The sequence below is a fragment of the Lepidochelys olivacea genome (genome assembly GCF_965140295.1).
Source record: "Lepidochelys olivacea isolate rLepOli2 genome assembly, chromosome: 9".
NCBI lineage: Eukaryota > Metazoa > Chordata > Testudines > Cheloniidae > Lepidochelys > Lepidochelys olivacea.
In genome coordinates, this window is record NC_140419.1 from 44,501,401 (window position 1) to 44,522,145 (window position 20,745).

Consider the following 20,745-nt stretch of genomic DNA (forward strand, 5'->3'; position numbering starts at 1 on the left):
GAAGACTCGTTCTGGTTCTCATGGTTCTATGTGCCATCACGCTGACAGACACACCACACAGATAATGATGTCTAACATATTAAGGATGGGGGATTTAAAAGCAGCAAGCATTGGCCTAACTGCTGACATTGAAGTCAGTGGTGAGACTCCCTTTGATATCAGTGGAAGCAGTTAGACAAATGTTGATAACTCACAAAACTCCTGAGAGTGAGTGTGTATATAGTGGCCAAAAAGGAGAGATCAGTTCAGATGTCTCTAAGGCCTGAAACTCTGGTTATTCATTGTAATAGACTTATTTTATCTATGGTTTTTCAGGTAGGATGGTGCTGTTGCTCTTTCTTTGCCATCATTTTCTAGTGGCAAATCTGTGCCAACTGTCCATTGTGGAATTTAAGCCACAGTATCCATACCCATTTGTGTGGCAGAAGGCTGCATTTTATAAAACTTCGAACACACACACCAACTCTAGAGCATAATGGAGGGAGCTGACAGTGCTCCACAGGTGATGAATTTGCATTATCAGTCATTTAAATGAACCTGAGATGCTTCAGCTACTTAATAATATTTAACCAATTTTTTTAAAAAATCACCATGAACACAGCTTATGTAAAAACTAAAAGTGCACAAAAGTTGCTATTTAAATTGTTCATTAATTGAATTTACTGAAGGAAAAAGTAATGGATTCATGCATCATAGGCAGCTGAGCAGTTGTACAAGACCTATGTAAATTTAAATAATGTTTAAGTTAAGCACATGCTTAAAGTGACTTACTCTAGATTACACAGCAGGTCAGTGGCAGAGGTGGGAATAGAACCCAAGTCACATGGCTCCTATCCCACATAGGAGCCATTTGCAGAATTCAAAGCTGAGTTTTGATTTTGAACTCCTTCCAAGTTTGGTGGTGGTTGGGAAAAAAAGACCTGCAGTAGTGAGTGTCAGAGGCTGGATCCACTGACTTGGGCTCACAGGGCTCTCACACTAATGTGCTAAAAATAGCAGGGTTGACTTTCCCGCTTGGGCTGGAGCCCGGGCTCTAAAACCCAGTGATCGTGGAGAGTCTCAGAACCCAGGCTCCAGCTCAAGCGGGAATATCTATACTGCTCTTTTTAGTCCAATAATGCAAGCCCCGGGAGCCCAAGTCAGTTGACAGGCTCTGAGACTCGCTGACCTGGGTATTCTTTTGCAGTGGAGATATATCTGGAGTCTCTTTAAATTGCATAAAGAATCAAAACCTGGCTTACCCAGACAAAATAAATTTTTGTGGAATTCACATCGCTTGACTGCAAACATTTTTCATGAACACACCAAAGCTTTTATTTAATCATCCTATAGTCTTCAAGTTAAAAGCATACTTGAGCCAAACATGAGAGCTGAACAGGCTATTAATCTGAACCCAAGTGTAGCATCCTGAGGGTATTAAAAGCAAATGTTTGTGTACTGACAGATGAAAGCCCTGGCATTGGTGAAAACAGAATGTATCTCCCCCAGTTGGACAAAACAAACATCATATTTGAAACAAGAATTTCAGCTACCATAATACCTCCAGATCATACCAATTACAGCCTTCCTGAATTTGTACAGCTAAGCGCTTTATTTAGCCACTTGGCTAACAAAACATATAACCTATGCTGATATGAGACCGCATACACGAAGTCAGAATTTATTAGACTCATCAGGTTCACTGAAGCAGAGCACTTCGGGGGTTGGGGAGGGGGAATCCGACTTGCCAAAAATTTTAAAAAAAAGGTAAAGAAAAAATAAGAGTTTTAAGGCTTTAAGAGTTTGTAAAAGTCTCAGTTCCTCCCTTCAGAAAAATTTCAGCCTGAGCCACAGATGCAGCAGAAATCTCAGCTGTTGCAGAAGGAAAGTGCCAGTTCTAACATCTTAGAGCAGCCAGTGGTTTTTATTTATTTTAAATTAAATGAAGAACAAAACATCTGTATTTTTCCTATTTTGGTAAATAAATGCATAATTACAGTCTGAAGGGTGGTTAAAATCCTTGTTACTCCGCTAATATTTTCTTCCACAAATCTATGACCATCACCAGCATGTCCTGCCTGTAGACCTGAGCTTCCCTGTGTCCCCAAGAGTGCGGTTTTTGAATAGTTCACAACATCCCAAAGGGCTTTTTTGTCTCACTCTCATAAATTGTGTAAATAAAAAAGGGGATAGAGAAGGGAGGAAGGTTTCTAGCTTCATTTTTTGCACCTCGCCCAGCCTCTTCCCTGTCCTTTAAAACATAATCTTCCTCCAAGTAAGGCTATATTGGGGATTACACTTCTGTAAAGAGGTGAGGTGGAGGGAAATAAGGCTACTGATCAAAGCATTTCACCATCCACTGCAGTAGAGTAAGAAGTCTTTAACATGAGAGTTATATAACTTCTAAAGCAGTCGGAGCTGTAATTAAGGTTAAATTACAATTCCATCCACAGACATTTTTTTTACCTTACAAATTTCTGAAACAAATAGCTTTTGGGTCAAAATTTTCCATGTTTGGCTCAGCCATGATGTGATTTTTTTAAATGGTTTCTATATGACTACTAAATCAGTCTAGTAATTCGTGTTGTATATGTACATTTAACAATCAATCAATCATCTCTCCCGACCATTCCCGGCAGAAAATGTATTCAGGCATAATTCAAAAACTTCTGAATACTGGACAAGTTTCTTTAAACTTTACTTATTCTATGAATCTCAGTGAAATGTACTAACCCAGCCAACTTTAAGGAAAATTAGTTCAGTGTTATAAAATTATGCGTAAAGCTTAGATGGCCATGAGTTTGAAGTGATCCAGTGTTTGGAGTCATTTTAGCTTTGAAATTATCTTTAAAAAACCCAGTTTTAAAAAAACTGAATGCCTTTCAACTTTAAGATCAATTTAAGGCTTAGAAGACTGAGCCATCGTACACTTATGAGTATTTAACTACAAGGGCTATGGTTCTCTGATATGGGTGCCTAAGTTAAGCTTCTAAATCCATATTTAAGCACTGGTTCAAAGTGGCTTGAATTGCAAAAGTTAGTGGGAGTTGATGGGTTCTGAGCAGTTTTGAAAATCAGGCCATGCAGGGTACATCTACACTGGCGGGGGGGAAACCCTACGACGTGGCAGCAAGTCCCAGAACTTGAATCAGTTGATTCGGGCTCATAGGTCTTGCACTACGGGGGCTAAATGTAGCAGCGTAGGTGTTCCTGCTTGGGCTAGAGCCTGGGCTCTGAAACCAAGCAAACAGGGAGGGTCTCAGAGCCTGGGCTTCAGCCCAAGCATGACTATCTATGCTGCTATTTTTAGCCCAGTACCATGGACCCTACGAGCCTGAGTCAGTTTATTAACCCATTATTAATAACCGGTTATTAAACCAGTTGACCCAGGTGTTGAGACTTGCTGCCACCGGTTGAGGGGGTGGGAGAGGTTTTTTGGCAGTGTAGGTGTCTGCTTATTTAGGGTCCTAAAACTGAACAAGAGGCTAATTGTAGGGCACATGCTTTTTAAAATCTGGTCTGAAAATTTTAGATTCTAGGGCTGGATGAAGGTTAAGAAGAGCTCTTGTTCTGACCAAACCAGAACAGAAGTCCTCAAATGGAAGAGAAATCAGACTATTGTGTTGGGATCTAAATTTCAGTGCAACAGGTAAAACCAATATCTGTTCCTTTAGAAAAGAAAAAAGTCACATCCTTTTAACTATCCATACTTAGGGAGACCATAGTATTTTTTCCAGTTAAGGGAATGCATGGACTGCACTTATCCCTTATAGCACTAGTGATGTAAATATGCATTAATAGGAGAGGATATCCTTTCAGTTTTCTTCTGTTGGTGCAAGGGACAAGCTTTTGAGCTTCATAAAACTCAACCTGAGGAAGAACCAACAGAGCTGGCTAACAGAAGTTGATCCAATAAAAGATATTGGCTCATCCACCTTATTATTAAGGTTGTATGACACTTCCCATAATAAGACCCCTTTTTCAGTTGTTTATAACTTTGGCAAACTTCAACTATTTGGGCTAAAATTTTCTGTGCTGAGTGTCTGCCTCAGCCTGACATTTTTTGGAAAATTTCAGCCAAAACAGTTCAGCCGTTCAGAGAACAAGGCAAGGAAAAATAGCCCATATTAAATATAAAATGGTTAGACAAACTCTGGCGCCCCCACACTTTGGAAGAGGGACAAGTAACAATAACTGCATTGTGGTAGTTTTCTTTCTTTATGAATACAATAATTTCATAAGAGGGGATTTCACAGACAGCTGGTTTTTCCAAGAAGACAGGTGGAATGCATTTTGATAGCAGGAGAGGAAGGGAAACCACAGATAAAATAGTTTATAGATTTAACTGAGCAATTATGGAAATAACATGATAAGGAGAATCTGGCCTGTATCGAAATGTTATTTCAACAGTTGGTGAATTCTGTCCTCCTCGTGCCCAGGAAAAAGCTGCTGGGTGTCTTAGATATTCTTTGTAGCAAAAGTGTAGTGGCAAGTAGTCTTTTTTTAACCCGCGAGGAACAGTTTGTCCTAAAGGCACCTTGAGCAGAGGGCAGTACTAATTGAGGAGCACAAGTCAGTTCTGACCTACTACTGTGGGGTGGAGTCTACAGATTTATTAAACACATAGGAAGTCTATTGATCTGAGGGTTTCAAAAATTGTTTGAGTGCAAAAGTCCCTCTTCGAAAGGGACACATGTCAGTGATGAATAGGCACAGGGTTTTTGTTTTTTGCAGAGTCCCTGTAAATATTTTTGTGTTTTTTTAAAAACTAATAATTTGTTGATGTGTATTTTGAACAGCAAAAGTCAAAGTGAAGAGCCCTGGTTTTAAAGATGATCCCTATGATAAAAGAAATTCTCCTATCATGCACTGGTTTAAGTAAGGAAATGGAACCTAGGAGGTGTAATCTATGAGGTTGTTATAAACAAAGAAAAGTTGTCAAGCTCTTAATTTGTTTAATTTTTTATATTTTTTTAAATTTAATTTAGTTTTGGGGGTGGGTTGGGAAGAGATCTGGAGGAAACAATTTCTCCACCAGGTTGACTTTTAGAAACGGCAGCAGCTGTCTGAAGCTGCTGAAAGGTTTGGAATGTTAGAATAAATCCCAGTGAGATTGATTAGCGGGCAAGTAATGTGGTCAGAAGCATGTGATAAACTGCACAGGCATCTGATAAGTGGATCAGTTTGCCTCTGCAATTTATAACATGCCTCTCCAATTTGTCATATAGCTATAACTCCACAAACACGGTAGTTGTCTGTTTATATATACTTACAAAAGTTACCTTGACCATGTCCTTCCAATATATAATCATGTGAGCATGTTTTGTATGTCACTGATGGTCTATTTCAACAGTAGAAAACAGCCACTTTTATTTCCTGAGTTAAAAAAAAAAAAAAAGACCGCAAAGGTGTAAATACACACAGTGCATTTATGAGGTGATATACATCATAAAGAAAATTGTCAACAATTCACAGTACTTCGTGCTGTTCTTGAGCTTGTTTTGCGGTTAGAGAAATGTGGTTCTTTAGCTCTTGTAGAATAAGTCTGTTAAGGAAGAGGCAATATTGACAATTCTACCACTCTTCTTGTTCCTGTCAGTAATAGCTGTTATGCCAGTTGACTTGCCTTTGTATATAGGTTTGCTCAGATAAAAAACATGTTGTCTTCAAAGAATACTGCCACTTCCTGACTCTTCCAGCAGATTTTCTGCATAGCTACAGAGGTGGCGGAGTGCGGGGGAGGAGTATGTAGCAGCCTTTTGTGAATGAGCTAATTTAAGACTCTCTCTTCAATCCTTCCCTTGTCCTTGTGAAGTACCTTATATCAGGAGTTATTTCATGCTGTGATACCCTTCCAATAAGTCCCTTTGTGGTACCCTAGTCTCAATAGACCGGTAGTTGTAGTAGAAACATACTTAAGAGGAGACCAGATTAAAAAATATCCCTTGCTAAATAAATACCAAACACCTAAAATGCATGAGAGGAAATGAAGACCAGATTTTAAAAGTATTAAAGTCTTTATTATGGCTGCTGATTGCTTATTGTGCCATGAATGCAAATGGAGCTTTACAAAATAGTCTGAGTCCCTGTCCCAAAGACCTTACAATCTGAGGTTCTGATCCCGCCTGTGGCTGTATATAGGCAGAACCTTATACTTTTCATTTACTTCAGCAGGGCTCTGCCCAGGCACCAGAGTCCACGTGCCTGGATCTGCTTGTAGGATTGTGGTTGTTTGTGTGACTATTCAATGTATCTGGAAGGTCACAAAAGTTTCAGTTGACCAAGGGTTACCATTTTGCAGCTGTAAAGACCAATTGCAAACACACACTTCAGATTGCCCTGTTGTTAAGACTATTAAAAGTGCATGTTTGAACATTTAGACTTCCCATGCATACGCCAGCACTTGGTGCTTGCAGTTTCATACACATTTAGTGGAGACAAGCCTTTGGGAAATTTACCGTAACAGCGCCATCTCTTAATAATGCTTTATTCCTCACGTTAGTGCAGGGATTGGCAACCTTTGGCACGCGGCCCGTCAGGGAAATCTGCTGGCAGGCCAGGACGGTTTGTTTACCTGCAGCATCCGCAGGTTCGGCCGATCACAGCTCCCACTGGCCGCGGTTTGCCGTTCCAGGCCAATGGGGGCTGCGGGAAGCAGCGTGGGCTGAGGGGTGTGCTGGCCGCCACTTCTTGCAGCCCCCATTGGCCTGGAATGGCGAACCGCGGCCAGCGGGAGCTGTCATCAGCCAAACCTGCGGATGCTGCAGGCAAACAAACCATCCCGGCCCGCCAGTGGATTTTCCCTGACAGGCCGCGTGCCAAAGGTTGCTGATCCCTGCATTAGCGTTATAATGGGGTAGACGTCCCTAAAAGGAAATAAAAGGTTTAAACAATCGAGAAGCTATCCGTGCAAATGGTTTAGATGTCAGCTGTATTAAGTTTAAGGTATTTTATATGCATGGATCTCTCTGCTGGGATGATATACAGCTTGTCCATCTATTAGGGTCAGGAATCACTTTCAAAACAGGTGCTTACATGTTTTTTGCCACTTGCTCTTATGCACATCTTGCTATTTTTCCATCAGTCAGAAGGGTATACCACGTAAAAGGGGTGTTCTAGCACTGGAAGTTTGCCGGCAGCCTCCTGAGCAGGGTCTGGCACATAGGGACCTAAGGTATCCTTGGACTATGCTACCTATTAGAAATTGGCAATACTGTAGAGGAAACTCACCTGCAACATGTTTTATGAGTTTTTTGGCTAGGGAAGGCGTTGGGTTTAATTGCCTTATTTCCCTAGCCATCTTTTACCCAAGGTTCAGATAGCCAGACCTTTTGTTTCAGATCATTTTAGTGAGCTTTGTTTCTTTTTTAAAAGCAGTAGTATCATACAGTGCATATGCTGCTCTGGCTCCACACAGCTCCCAGAAGTAACTGGCATGTCCGGCCCCTAGGCAGAGGGGCGGCCAGCAGCTCTGTGCAGTATGCGCTGCCTGCAGGCGCTACCCCCGCAGCTCCCATTGGCCAGTGATTCCTGACCAATGGGAGCTGTGGAGCCGGTGCTGAGGGCGGGAGCAGCATGCGGGGTTTCCCTGATCACCCTTGCGCTTAGGGGCCAGACATGCCATCTGCTTCCTGGGAGCTGTGCAGACCCAGGGTAGGCAGGGAGCCTGCCTTAGCCCCGCTGCACCGCCAACTGGACTTTTAACGGCCCAAAACCCAGTCGAAAATGGTTGAAAACAGGCGCCTGGCAACCCTAGAGTAATAATAATGGTTTAAATAAAATATTACCACACACATTAAAGTAAATGCAACAGATTTGAATAAGCATTTAGTTTAGATTTTAACAAATTTAAATATTTTGCTGAATTATTTCTCTTCTAATATTTCTGTGGCTGCAGGGACAGCATTAAAATCAGCTGTGGAAGCTGTGAAAGTCAGACAAGAAGGCGTTGGAGTGTAAAACAGTATATTAAATGGAAACTCATCACGAGAAGACAGTATGCCTACTCCAGGTCCCCAGTCAATCTGATACATCTAGCTCCAGAAGGAAGTTCTGAAATTAGGAATAAAACCCACCACTCTATTTCTTTTGCCCTTGTTAACATTGTATAGGACACCACCAACTTATTTTTGTTTCTCTCATTCTTAGAGCAGTATCCTTGAACTATGACAGCAGCATTCATAGTGAGCGTATTTCACGTGCCCTCTCTTTCACGGTAGGGGACAAACTTAGAAGCAGAAAATCTTCTTGACTCTATGCCCATATGAATTTCATCACAAATTCATGCATTCGGTCAGACCTGAGAAATTGTGATACAGTATTTGATACTTTTCCTGATTTGTATACCTAGTTCCTCCCACCAACCAACCTGGCAGGATTATATCTGCAGTTTTAGGAGTCATAGGCTAGTTTTCCATGCAAACTCTCTGGCTGGGCTGACGGTTTTCACAGTGTTGATTCAGTTTCTTTAGGAAGATAAGTCCCTATCGATGGCCTCCTTTGTGGAGATGTGAGACTACTACATTCTCCTATTGCTAGATCCCCGCTCCTCAAAACTGCTATTTTCTCTTACTTGGTTGCACTGGCTAGATCACAACCTCCTTATTGAGGTGTTAATAATTTGTGTATCTTAGCAATAATACAGTTTTCTCAATTTTTCACATTTTGATGGTTTATTTCCAAAATGATGTATGTGCTTTAAAGAAAGTTAGTCTCTTTCTGCCTAAGTGAGAGCCATTTGGGTTTTTTTCCCCCACCTTGTTAATTGCAGTAAGCTCAGTGGGATCCCTATGTAGAATTATCAGATGGCATCAAAAAGACAGAAGAAAGTACTTAGCCCTGGGGTGTTTTTTTTAATTACAGTCTTTACAGAGAGTCCCTGCCTCACTGTTCACAGCTTTCCAATTTGAACTCAGAACTGTGAAAATGTGGATGCTTTGAAAATATAAACTGTGAACACTGGGAAGTTGTGAGCTAGAGACACAGGTAGGGATTTGCAATCTTGTTCAAATGCAAAGGTTACAGACTGTGGTTAAAAGATTAATCCTGTAATAATCATCTTTTCCTGTCATTATGACAGCAGGAGTAGCTACAGTGGCGCTAGTCAAGGTTGCGTAGTGGTTTCCAATGTACCACCCTAGTTTTCTTTTGTTTGTAAGTTTCTGGACGTTTATATTTCAGACAGTTTTCCAGACTTAGCATCTGTCTAAAGTTGAATTTCATTTGAGCAAAAATGATATTGTTGGTTTTGAGCACGAGAGTTGGGGGAGGGGGGACCCACTTCCATTTCTGGTGACTTCCTTTTAACAGTTTTACAGCGGGAGTTTGAACGGTGAAGTTTGGGACACAAATAGCCCTCGCTGAGAAGCATTGTCCCAGAGGAAATTGGGTTTCATTTGTCTGAATTATTAGTTTTAGAAAATCCCCTACAACTGAGCTTGTGTGAGTTATTTTGTTGCTAAGTTCATAAAGCTCATGATTGAGGAAGGATTTGCCCATAGAGAAAACTTTGGTAAATGTGCAGCAACTAAATCAAGGCCTTCAACAGGTGAGTTGAAGGAAAACACTTCGGTTAATTTAGCTATGTAGTGAAATCTCTAAGAATGGCAGGGGCTCAGCCTGAGGGTTTTGTGATGTGATTGAGGCAGGGCTTCTGGATACTTGATAAGGAGCCCGTGTCTCATTCTTTGCAGGCCTCCTAAGACTAGAAGAGGGTAAGGATGTATACAAGAGAGACCCCCACTCAGATTTGCCTTGTGAGTAAAGTACATTTGCCACCTGCAGAGCTCTTACAGTTTGAGGGAGAGAAACTTTCTTAAATACCTCTTGACTTGTGCAGGAGTGTCTCTTACTGATAGAGACCTTCAAAATTTGCCAGCTCTTGCAATTTCATCCTGAATCTTGTGATATTTGGTGTTTTTTCTTAAGGTCCCAAGTTCTGGAGTCATCTGAGACTTTGAGAATCTCAATCAGTTTTCGCAAAAAGAAAAGGAGTACTAGTGGCACCTTAGAGACTAACCAATTTATTTGAGCATAAGCTTTCGTGAGCTGAGCACACAAAAGCTTATGCTCAAATAAATTGGTTAGTCTCTAAAGTGCTCAAATAAATTGGTTAGTCTCTAAGGTGCCACAAGTACTCCTTTTCTTTTTGCGAATACAGACTAATACAGCTGCTACTCTGAAACCTGTCAATCCGTTTTCTTCTTTATTTTCTTTTTTAAAAAGTTAGTGTCTAGCTCTCTTGCTTGTGGAGAATAACTTGAAAATGCAGATCTTAAAGGCTCAAGAATCAGAAGGGAAATCTACAGAACTCAAAATATATCATTTAAAAATGTCATGATTTTTAAGGCAATTTTGTGGTTCTTTTTGATTCACGATTTTTGAATGATTGAAGTTGGCAATACTGTAGAGGAAACCCACCTGTAGCACATTTTATGAGCTCTTTGGCTGAGGAAGGCGTTGGGTTTAATTACCTTATTTCCCTAGCCGTCTTTTACCCATGGTTCAGGTAGCCTGACCTTTTGTTTCAGATCATTTTAGAGAGTTTTGTTTCTTTTTTAAAAGCAGTAGTATCAATTAGTGTCCCTATCTGAAATTAGTACGGATTAAGAAAAGGAGGACTTGTGGCACCTTAGAGACTAACCAATTTATTAGAGCATAAGCTTTCGTGAGCTACAGCTCACTTCCTCAGATGCATATCGTGGAAACTGCAGCAGGCTTTATATATACACAGAGAATATGAAACAATACCTATTCCTACCCCACTGTCCTGCTGGTAATAGCTTATCTAAAGTGATTTCCAGCACAAATCCAGGTTTTCTCACCCTCCACCCCCCCACACAAATTCACTCTCCTGCTGGTGATAGCCCATCCAAAGTGACAACTCTTTACACAATGTGCATGACAATCAAGCTGGGCTATTTCCTGCACAAATCCAGGTTCTCACATCCCCCCCACCCCCATACACACACAAACTCACTCTCCTGCTGGTAATGAGCTATTGCTCAAATAAATTGGTTAGTCTCTAAGGTGCCACAAGTCCTCCTTTTCTTTTTGCGAATACAGACTAACACGGCTGTTACTCTGAAACCTGTAGTACGGATTAGTGTCTCTAGGTCCTGTTTCAGCAAGGTGGTTAAACATATTAACGCTCTCATTAAAGTTGTTAGGACTACACACATGCTTAAATACCTTGCTGAATCAAGGTTACTAGTTACTAGTATGGGCAGAGGCTATGTTCATGAGAAGATGTAATGCTACTATGACAATACCTGTGTTACTTCTGCAGGCAATGCACAATATATACTGGATGATTTAGGATGCCTGAGCAAATCAGACTGAGCTGATTATTGTGGTAATTAATACAAGCTGCTGTACCATCTCTCCTGACAAATCTGAGGCCTGAGTGCCTAATACACACTGCAAGGTGGACATTTACGTTCTGTGCCAGATTGGCTATTTGTCAGCCACACGTTTGGGCCTAATTGCTAATTAATTTTCCCTAACTAGTGTAGGTATTTTTTTTATCAGTGTGTGAAATCCAGAATAACTTAAACCTTCTGCAAATGAGCTAATTGTAATTTGAATTTTCCTACCTAGGTGAGAAGTAATAGTTCATCAGCTCTTAATTAGATTGGACTTTTTCAAGGAGCAGTTTCCCGTTTTTTGACAGAAAGATATACATCTTGTTTCTCTTGTAGTGAACAGAAAAAGCAGCCTTTCCTTGAATTGACAAATCGGTCTGCATTTGTTGTTGTTTTCCTTCTTGTGATGAATGGCAAGTTGCCATTTAATACCAGGATCACTTATCAACTTGTGCAGCAAACATCAGTTGCCACAAAAAGAACACTGATTATACAAGAAGGAGAGCTTGAATGCAATCTTATTAAATTGTAAACGGATACTTGAAATTTTACATTAAAAACACTTTAAGCTAACAGAGCATCTTCTAAATTCCATTGGTTTTACAAGCATCAATTAAACTCCACAACCTCTCTGTGGGTGAAATGTAAATATTAGCCCACCCATTTTACAGACAGCAAAAAAAGGGAACACAAAAGTTACATAAGTTGCCGAAGACCACACGGAGTTAGTTGCAAAGCCAAGAATAGAAGCCATAACACCTTACTCTCAGTACCATGCATTAGCCACTAGACCATACTCCCTCCCTAAGGCCTCTTCTACCCTGGAGAATTTTTTTCATGCTAAATAACATCCGTTGTCCATAGCATACTGAGCCTCTATGCAGATATTTGTTACAAACATTGTCAAGGTGTGTGTGCTTTAGACCATTTGTTAGATCTGCTGCGAGTAACTCTAAATAATGATTGACTTCTTCACTTCGGCTGGTGTAGATGAGAAGCGCTGGCACGTTGTAAGTAGTCCTGTTAGTGCCATCCCACAGTGCACAAGCCACTGGGTGAAATCTCCCAGAAACCACTGTTATGCCAAAGCTTCTGTTATAGGTTACTGGGAGCAATGCACTTTACTGCTGCATGTAGATATAGCAGGGTGGATAAATGGAAGTGAAGTGGAATTACTTGTATGGAAGCTCATGTCCATTATGCACAGGCCAATACTAACATTTTAATTGCTCACAGTGGAACAGTCAGTGTGGTCAAGGCCTTTCAGTGAAATGAAAACTTTAATACCTCCATTAACAGCCGTCAGGTCACTGGCAGGATGCAGAAACAGTGATAACTTTATGACAACAGAGATAAAATCATCTTCTGCTACCATTGAAGGTCTAGCAATAATAGTCTGCTGCAGTTTCCACGGTATGCATCCGATGAAGTGAGCTGTAGCTCACGAAAGCTCATGCTCAAATAAATTGGTTAGTCTCTAAGGTGCCACAAGTACTCCTTTTCTTTTTGCGAATACAGACTAACACGGCTGTTACTCTGAAACCTAAAATTATTAAAGGGCAAAGTTACAGAATAAACATATGGCTGCCAATTTTGGTTGGACATATTACTTGAGGTTTCATCACATGACATAATTTTTAATTCCTGGAGACTCCAGGACAATCATGGAGGGTTGGCAACTCTAATTATAAACAGCTTCCAGAGACTCACAAGCGGTGAGATAGTAGACCCAGGCCTGCCCAGCCTGCCCTCAGGAGTGATAGCTTCCCTCCATCGCCTCTCTTGTGATAAGGGCAAACAAAGGAGAAATGAGGATCTTTCAGTGGGAGATTGCCACAAGAAGAAGAAAGTAGCTGAATTGCTATTCATCTTGATAAGCAATTCAAGGTGAGTGTATTTGATAAACTATGTGTTAGGACAACCAGCTCGTAAAGCCCTTTCACTACTCATTAAAATGAGATCTTCAGCTAAGCACTTGCTAATGGGATCAGCATCTGATTTTTCTCCATGTCAAGGACCCTCCATTACGAGTTACTTTTACAGATGCCTTGGATGACTGCAAGGGCCCTTTAGCAGCATGTTGGCTGCGCACAGGCATTGAGAGGATATCTTTCAAGAAAGGAATAGATTTTAATCTGGTGAGATGAACCAGGGTATAAAATTAATAATTTTTTTTAAAAAGAGGCCTCTGGTGCTACTGCAGTTTATATATTAAATGATGATAATGGCCTGGAGTTATTTCGCCTTCCTCTGTAGTCTGGGCCATGGACCACTTGCAGGTTTAAACTAGTATAACTGGTGGATTCTCTGTAACTCGAAGTCTTTAAATCATGATTCAAGGACTTCAGTAACTCAGCCAGAAGTTAGGGGTGTATTACAGGAGTGGATCGGTGAGGTTCTGTGGCCTGCCATGTGCAGGGGGTCAAACTAGATAATCATTTTGGTCCCTTCTGGCCTTAAAGTCTATGAGTCTCATAGTCTCTATAAAGAATGAGGAGTACTTGTTGCACCTTAGAGACTAACAAATTTATTTGAGCATAAGCTTATGTGGGCTAAAGCCCATTTCAACAGATGCATGCAGTGGAAAATACAGTAGGAAGATAGACAGATATATACAGAGAACATGAGAAAATGGGGGTTGCCATATAGTCTCTAGAGAAATTTAAATCATATAAAACTAGGCTGGAAACTTTAAGTAGTGGCCACTGATTTGAGAGTGATTCTGTTTTGGGTGCCCAGCTTGAGACATTAAGGCTTGTTTTTCAGATGTGCTGAGTATCCCCTTTTTAGGTCAGTGGGAGCTGCCGATGCTTAGTGCCTCTGGATAAAATCAGCCTTTAAGTGTCTCACGTGGTGCCCCCAGGCAGTGAGTCACTCACAGTCAGTAGCCAGGTTTTAAAATGTGGCTGCTAATAAATATTTGAACATGACTGACAGACTCTGCTGAGGCAAAGCCAAACGTTAGAGTGTCCAGATAGTTTAATTCCCTGGGAATGTCCCAGTTTTGCATGGGTGTCACAGACAATTACATTGAAATGGTGTTGTTTTCCAGTTTCAGTATCGCTGGCTGGCTAGCTACTGCCCCGCTATCAATCCCCAGACCCATCTGTGTCTGATCTTAGTCTTGGCACAGCACTGCCCCAGTGAATTGTTGTAGGACTTGTCCCAAAAAGGAGCCTCTGACACCCCACGGCTCCTAGTCTTGTGAGTTTTGGAGCTCTGCAAAATCCACTGTATGCATTTCACTGTGCGGCACAGATACAGCTGAGCTCCAAGATTATTTTTAAAGAGGGAAAGGAGCACCAGGACTCAAAGGAGAATGAGATGGAGAGTGCACCAACACAGCCTGGGAGAGCACTTGGTGGGCAAGGGAAAGAATTAAGACCATTTGCAGTGATCCCCATAACAAGCAATTTCATCTCAAACTTAGAGCTGCCTTCCCCCACTACTTCTTCAGAGAGACCTCCTCTCCGGATGCTGAAACCTTTCTGCACCAACCACCCATGACAATATTTTTTTAAAAAAGAAAAGTACTTAAAACATCTGCCCTACCTATCGAGGGTTTAGATATCTCGAGTGCTGATAGACAGAGCTGTCTAGTGAACAGAGCAGAAGATTATAACCCAGAAATGCCTGAGTTTTCATCCTATCTGCACTGCTCACTTTATGTGATCTTGAGCAGGTCACACCCTCTCTGCCTCACTTTCCCCATCTGTAACGTGGGGATGTTGATACTTATTTCCTTACCTCACAGGGGCTCGGGATGCTAAATTCATAATGTTTGTGACATTCTCAGATACTATGGTGATGAGAGTGATAGAGTGAGATTAAATACCTCCCTCAGACAGCGCCAGCCAACACCAGCACATGCCTTTGCACTCGTATTCCTTCGCCTTCATAAACATAATTTCTCTCATCAGATGCACAGGTGAGATTTAGCACTTGTTATCTGAGGGTAGAATAGAAGTAGCAGACGGTAGCAGTCAGGATCAGAACTTGGTACTTCATGGGCCCCTGTCTTGTTCTCTCCCCACTAGACACGCTGCTGCTCAGAACTCCAGTTATTTAAATCTTGGGAAGAGAGACCAGGTATTTTTTAAAAACATTCTCCCTGATTTCCTATAGCAGAACTGTCATCTTCCAGCTTTTTATTTCGACACACTCTCCTGTGCCCCATATTTCTTTCACAGGTAGTTATTTCTAGCCAGTGCTAAGGTGCCCATTAGTCAACTACACTTCGGAAGCCTAATTACCAGAGCCCCTGAGTTCTCTGGACTTGGCAATATTTCTTCCTGTCAAAGCTACTGCACACAGAACACTAATGAATACAGGATGACCAGTGACCTCTGCGTGTGTACGTTCCACCGGGGGGTTGGATTACTTTGTTAATCCACAGTTCTACAGTTATAGGTCCCTCCTTATAAATGACTTGTGCCACATATATACTCAATTTGAACATTCTTTATAGAGAGAAATCTCTGCAGTTCTCAGTTACCCATCCATCCTCATAGGTCACAGAACACACTCATCAAACCACATGACCTGAAGCACAACAGGAATACTTGTTAGGTAGAGTGTAGAAGCAGAAAACAAGCAGAGAGGAAGGATAGATAGGAAATCAGCCTAATCACTCAGGTTCCACTGCTGTACCAAAGAGAAACTTTAAACGTTAAAGTCACATGGAGAGGATCAGCTAGCAATTATGTTTTGTGTAGCGACAGCAGGAATGGGAAAGATCACCAGCTGGTTAAGGTCAAGTACCATCCTGAACAAGTGCACTCTGTGACAAGTAAGGGCTCCGTCCCATTCAGGCACATTGGTACACATCACCATGCTGTGTGTGACTTGAACATGCTATATTGTACAGGGATCTTGTTAGGGCTCCCAAGATAAGCAGTGTCCAGCCTGGACAGTAGCTGGATGAATGGGAGACTTCTAGGGGGAAAACAAGATGGTGTTGACAATTCAGGAGGTGGGAATCTTTCCTCTAGTAACCTCTCAGTCACTGCTCTGGCATGGTGCTAGGAGGAGACGGTTGGTTGTGGAGGTTCAATCTTTTGAATGAAATGCAAAATTGAGGTCTGGAAATGAGAAGGGTGGTGTCTCGGGTGCCCCACTCATATTCCTAAAGGAATATTTGCAGTACACTCCATTTATCTACATTTTCCTGTTGCCTGAACTGGATATAGTCTTCATTTTCTGTTTCTGGAGTCTCCAGGTGCCATTTAATGACATTTAAAGCCCCCTGCACTGAGACAGGACCAAGTAAAGCTCCTAGACCATGCCTAACAGGTGTTAGTCTAACCCAGTGGTCTCCAACCTTTTTATGCCCAAGATCACTTTTTGAATTTAAGGGATCTACCCTGCCCCTTCCCTGAGGTCCTGCCCCACTCACTCACTCCACACACCCACCTCCCGTTGCTTGCTCTCCCCCACCCTTACTCACTTTCACCGGTGGCTGGGGCAGGGGGTTGGGGTTCGGAGTGGGTGAGGGCTCTGGGCTGGGCCAAGGAGTTCGCAGTGTGGGAGGAGGCTCTGAGCTGAGCCTGGGGCAGGGGGGTTGGGTGCAGTAGGGGGTAAGGAGTGCAAGCTCTGGGAGGGGGGTCAGGGCTGGAGCAGGAGGTTTGGTTGCAGGAGGGGGCCTCAGGGCTGAGGCTTGGGGTGCAGGAGGGGGTATGGGGTGCTGGCTCTGGGAGGGGCTCAGGGCTGGGGCAGGGGGTTGGGGTGCAGGAGGGAGTTTGGGGTGCTAACCTAATTAACGGCAATAATTTTTTTAAAGAGATCTTTTAGTTTTTTTAATCATTAACATCATTAAACATTAACATTCTCCTTAATGGATTAAAAAATTCCTGAGATCGATGGTGGCTGAGATCCATTACCAAATGTTACTAGATTTATGTGTTTATAGAATGCCCTACTTCCAGTTTTTCCTGTTTACCTGACAACTGTTAGGACTGTCTATCTTTACTAACTTAATTTAAATGTGCAACCCTGCTTTCTGTGCATTACTGAAAAAATTATATAATTTTTAAAAATCTTCTGGAAGTGAATGAGAGTTTATGCAGTAGTTTACTTCCTGAGGGTCAAACGCTGGTGGCTTTACTCACTTGGGTAGTCCCACTGAAGTCAACATTAAAGTTACTGCTCAGGTGAGCATGTGCTTAAATGGTTTGCTAATATGGAAGAGATTATGCATGTGCTTAAAGTTAAATCCTAGCTTAAGCGTCTTGCTGTTTGGGGCCTTAATATTTAATATCCTACAAATTCTTTGAAAGAAAACACTATCTCAGCTTTAACTGCAGAAGCATTGTGGCAATATGGGTTGAAAGAAATATAAAATTTGTTGTCATTTATTGTTAATGAGATCACGGATAATACAAAGTTAATTTGCTGCTTTTATCAAATACAAATGTTTTATACTGTATCAAGCACTTGTCTTGCATCTCTCAAACTCTGAGCAAGCATCCAGGTTTCAAGAATTGTTTGAACAATTTTGTGTGTGTGTGTGTTAATTCTGGTGCAATCTCTGAAACGGGATTGTTAACTTGTTCATACGAGTTCTTGTCACGCAGTGGCTGCACAGAAGAGAAGCTTTTAGCATCTTCAGTCCTGACAGCCCTTTGTCAGACTGATTTAACAGTGATTTATATACATTACCCAGAGCAATTAAACAGGCAGAAGTAGGATTACTGAACTTTCATTTTGCTGTAACCATTCATTGTTTCAGAAGAACTTCTGCAGGCTGAGGATGGGCACTTCCATGTGGATCCCCTTGGCCATTAACTTCTGCCCTAGCTATATTGGTTGCTTTGCTTGGCCAGGCAGTAACCAAGGAGAAATGTGACTCTGAAAGCTTAGTGGCAGAACACTGCACTCTGCACAGCAGATTTTTAGGAACATATCCAGAGCTTGCACTTGATATTTTTTTAGATGTTGATAGAGGGAAGGAGCAAGGTGGCAGCAGACCACTCTTACATGCTGGTTGTGGTGCATACCCTGCTCTGTCCTTTTAACAACAGCTCAAGACTTAAAATTATGGGTGGAAGAGGAGTTCACTCAAAAGATAAGAGGAAAAGCTGCCCTTGGCTCCTTTTTCTCAGCCTCCTGAGTGGTGCAACCAAATAGGTGTCTTTAGACTGGCCTGGTAGAGATTTCTAGTTCTCCTGTTGATCTGTCACCCTCTTCTTTTCCCTCTTTTTGCAGGTTATTTCCAGGATTTGTTGAACAAGTCAGAGAAAGCCCTCTATGACACTTTTCCTAGCACATATGGAGAGCTGTACAGCCAGAACATCAAGCTCTTCAAGGACTTGTACAGTGAGCTACGACGCTATTACCGGGGCTCCAACATCAACCTGGAAGAGGCCCTCAATGAGTTCTGGACACGCCTGCTGGAGCGCCTCTTCAAGCTGGTGAATCCCCAGTACCACATCACTGACGAGTACCTGGACTGCATGGTGAAACACTCTGAGCAGCACAAACCCTTTGGAGAAATTCCGAGGGACCTGAAGCTGAAGGCGACGAGAGCTTTCATCGCAGTGCGCTCCTATGTACAGGGGCTTAGCGTGGGCAGTGATGTTGTCAGAAAGGTCTCTCAGGTAGGTCATGAGACAAATCTTCTCTGTATCCACCCCGGTATCCTTCCCCACCTAACACTTCCAGGACCCTCTTTCCTGCTGATGAGTATTGGATTGTTGTGCTGTTTTTCTTAAATCTTCATCGTTAGTAAGCAGGCAGACTTGTTGATAGTGAACATCCTTTGCTTGTATAAACAATTGACTGAGGGTCATCTGTCAAATAGTAAACTGGGGCTGTTATAAATACTGACAAAGTAGGAGAATGGAGGTGCAATTCCCCACAAACCAGACTTTACATCAGTTTAACCTATGTGGCATGCTGCCGGGGAAGCTTTAGTCATCCAAATTGTATAGTTGTTGGGTTGCTTGTATATATTCCCCGGACTTTCCTGGCAAAGATATCGCCATGCCTTTACATCACATTGTGTTATTTTCCTCCTTGGTGGTGATATGATGTAAAGCATGGAAAACTGACTTTCAAAGAACATGCTGGCAATGCGTGCAGGAGGTGCATGTCAGTGGGGGGTGATTCTTGTCTCCATATCTATAGCAGTGTGTATTTATACAGTGTATGTACAGAGAGGGCAAGTTTGTAAAGTGCATTGGGGTCTTTGGGGATGGAGGGTGCACTATACATGTAAATTAATGCTATTGAATGTGACGTTTTTGTAGGATAAAATTGTATGCATCCTCTGGTACAAGAGGAACCTTTCAGAGCAGGAGGGAGCCTATCATACTCGCACAAGGTATTCAGGCTTTTTACAGAGGTAGTGTGATGTAGTTGTTCCATGGTCTACAGATGAAAACTGGAAAATCCATTTTATAAAATTACTTGCATACTTCATGTAAAGATGGCAATTGGCAGGGATACGGATCAGGGTGTGACTAAACAATGAATGCAAAAATTGAAATACCAATTAAATTCCTGGAAAGAAAATGCTTGGAAGAGGACAGCATTATTTGCTACAGTGAGTCCAGACTTAGATCTCAGAGAGACATGTTAATGTGTTAACAGTGACAAATCCTTTTATTTATCAATGCGTTACTATAAAACTGTTCAGCTACACAAAAGCCTTTGCACATCTTATTAACATTGCACTCTCATGGTACTTACAGCAGATATAAGAGGAAAATGGTATACATTAAAAGAGACAGAAGTAAAATATTTTTTCATAAATCCTTTGAACTGCTGAGAGTTTCAGCTTTATGCACCCGAATCTAACTTTAGCCCTGGTTAGGTGGGTCTGAGGGGATAAGGTGAGTGGCTGACAAGTTTTTTTTTCCTTTTCCTTGTCCCTGGAGTTCCCCATTCTCTTTTCCTTGCATAAACGCAGCCATAGCTGTTCATAAACTGATTCATTTTCAGCACCAGTTGTTTTTGAAATGGAATATCATTTTGTGTTATGTTGATGTATATCGGTTTTTACACACTCTCATATGTACAATGTGGATTTTAAACTCTGAGTATTTGATTCCACTGCCATGCTTCTAAGTTCTCTTAATCATTTCAGCAGCACTTTATGAAACAAGGTACAATTAAACTGTGTGAAAAATGATCAAATTTCTGATCAGCTGATAAAAGTATGAACTTCTGGAGAAGGTAGCACTGCCTCTTCCTTCTCTCCGTTCCTTCTCCAGATGCAAATTTCTTCAACCTGGATGATTTGTCCTTCAAAACAAAACTCATCAAACCCACTGTTTTTTAAAATATGATTATTTTATAAACAGCATCCATGTGAAACTTCTAAAACTGGTCTGGTTTGCTGAACAGCTCAAAAACCTCAGCAAATCCAGCCCAAGTGTTCAGTTTGTAATTAAACCCACAGGTT

At 41.7% G+C, this 20,745-nt stretch overlaps 1 protein-coding gene across 2 annotated transcripts in view; it reads left to right on the top strand.

The window, feature by feature from the left end:
• GPC1 (glypican 1) overlaps positions 1 to 20,745 on the top strand; it is a 424,667-nt gene that overhangs the window by 339,518 nt on the left and 64,404 nt on the right. For both annotated transcript variants that reach the window (XM_084638609.1, XM_084638608.1), the window contains exon 3: positions 18,546 to 18,937. In XM_084638609.1, the coding sequence (XP_084494735.1) occupies positions 18,546 to 18,937 (392 nt within the window). The remainder of the gene's footprint in view (positions 1 to 18,545; positions 18,938 to 20,745) is intronic.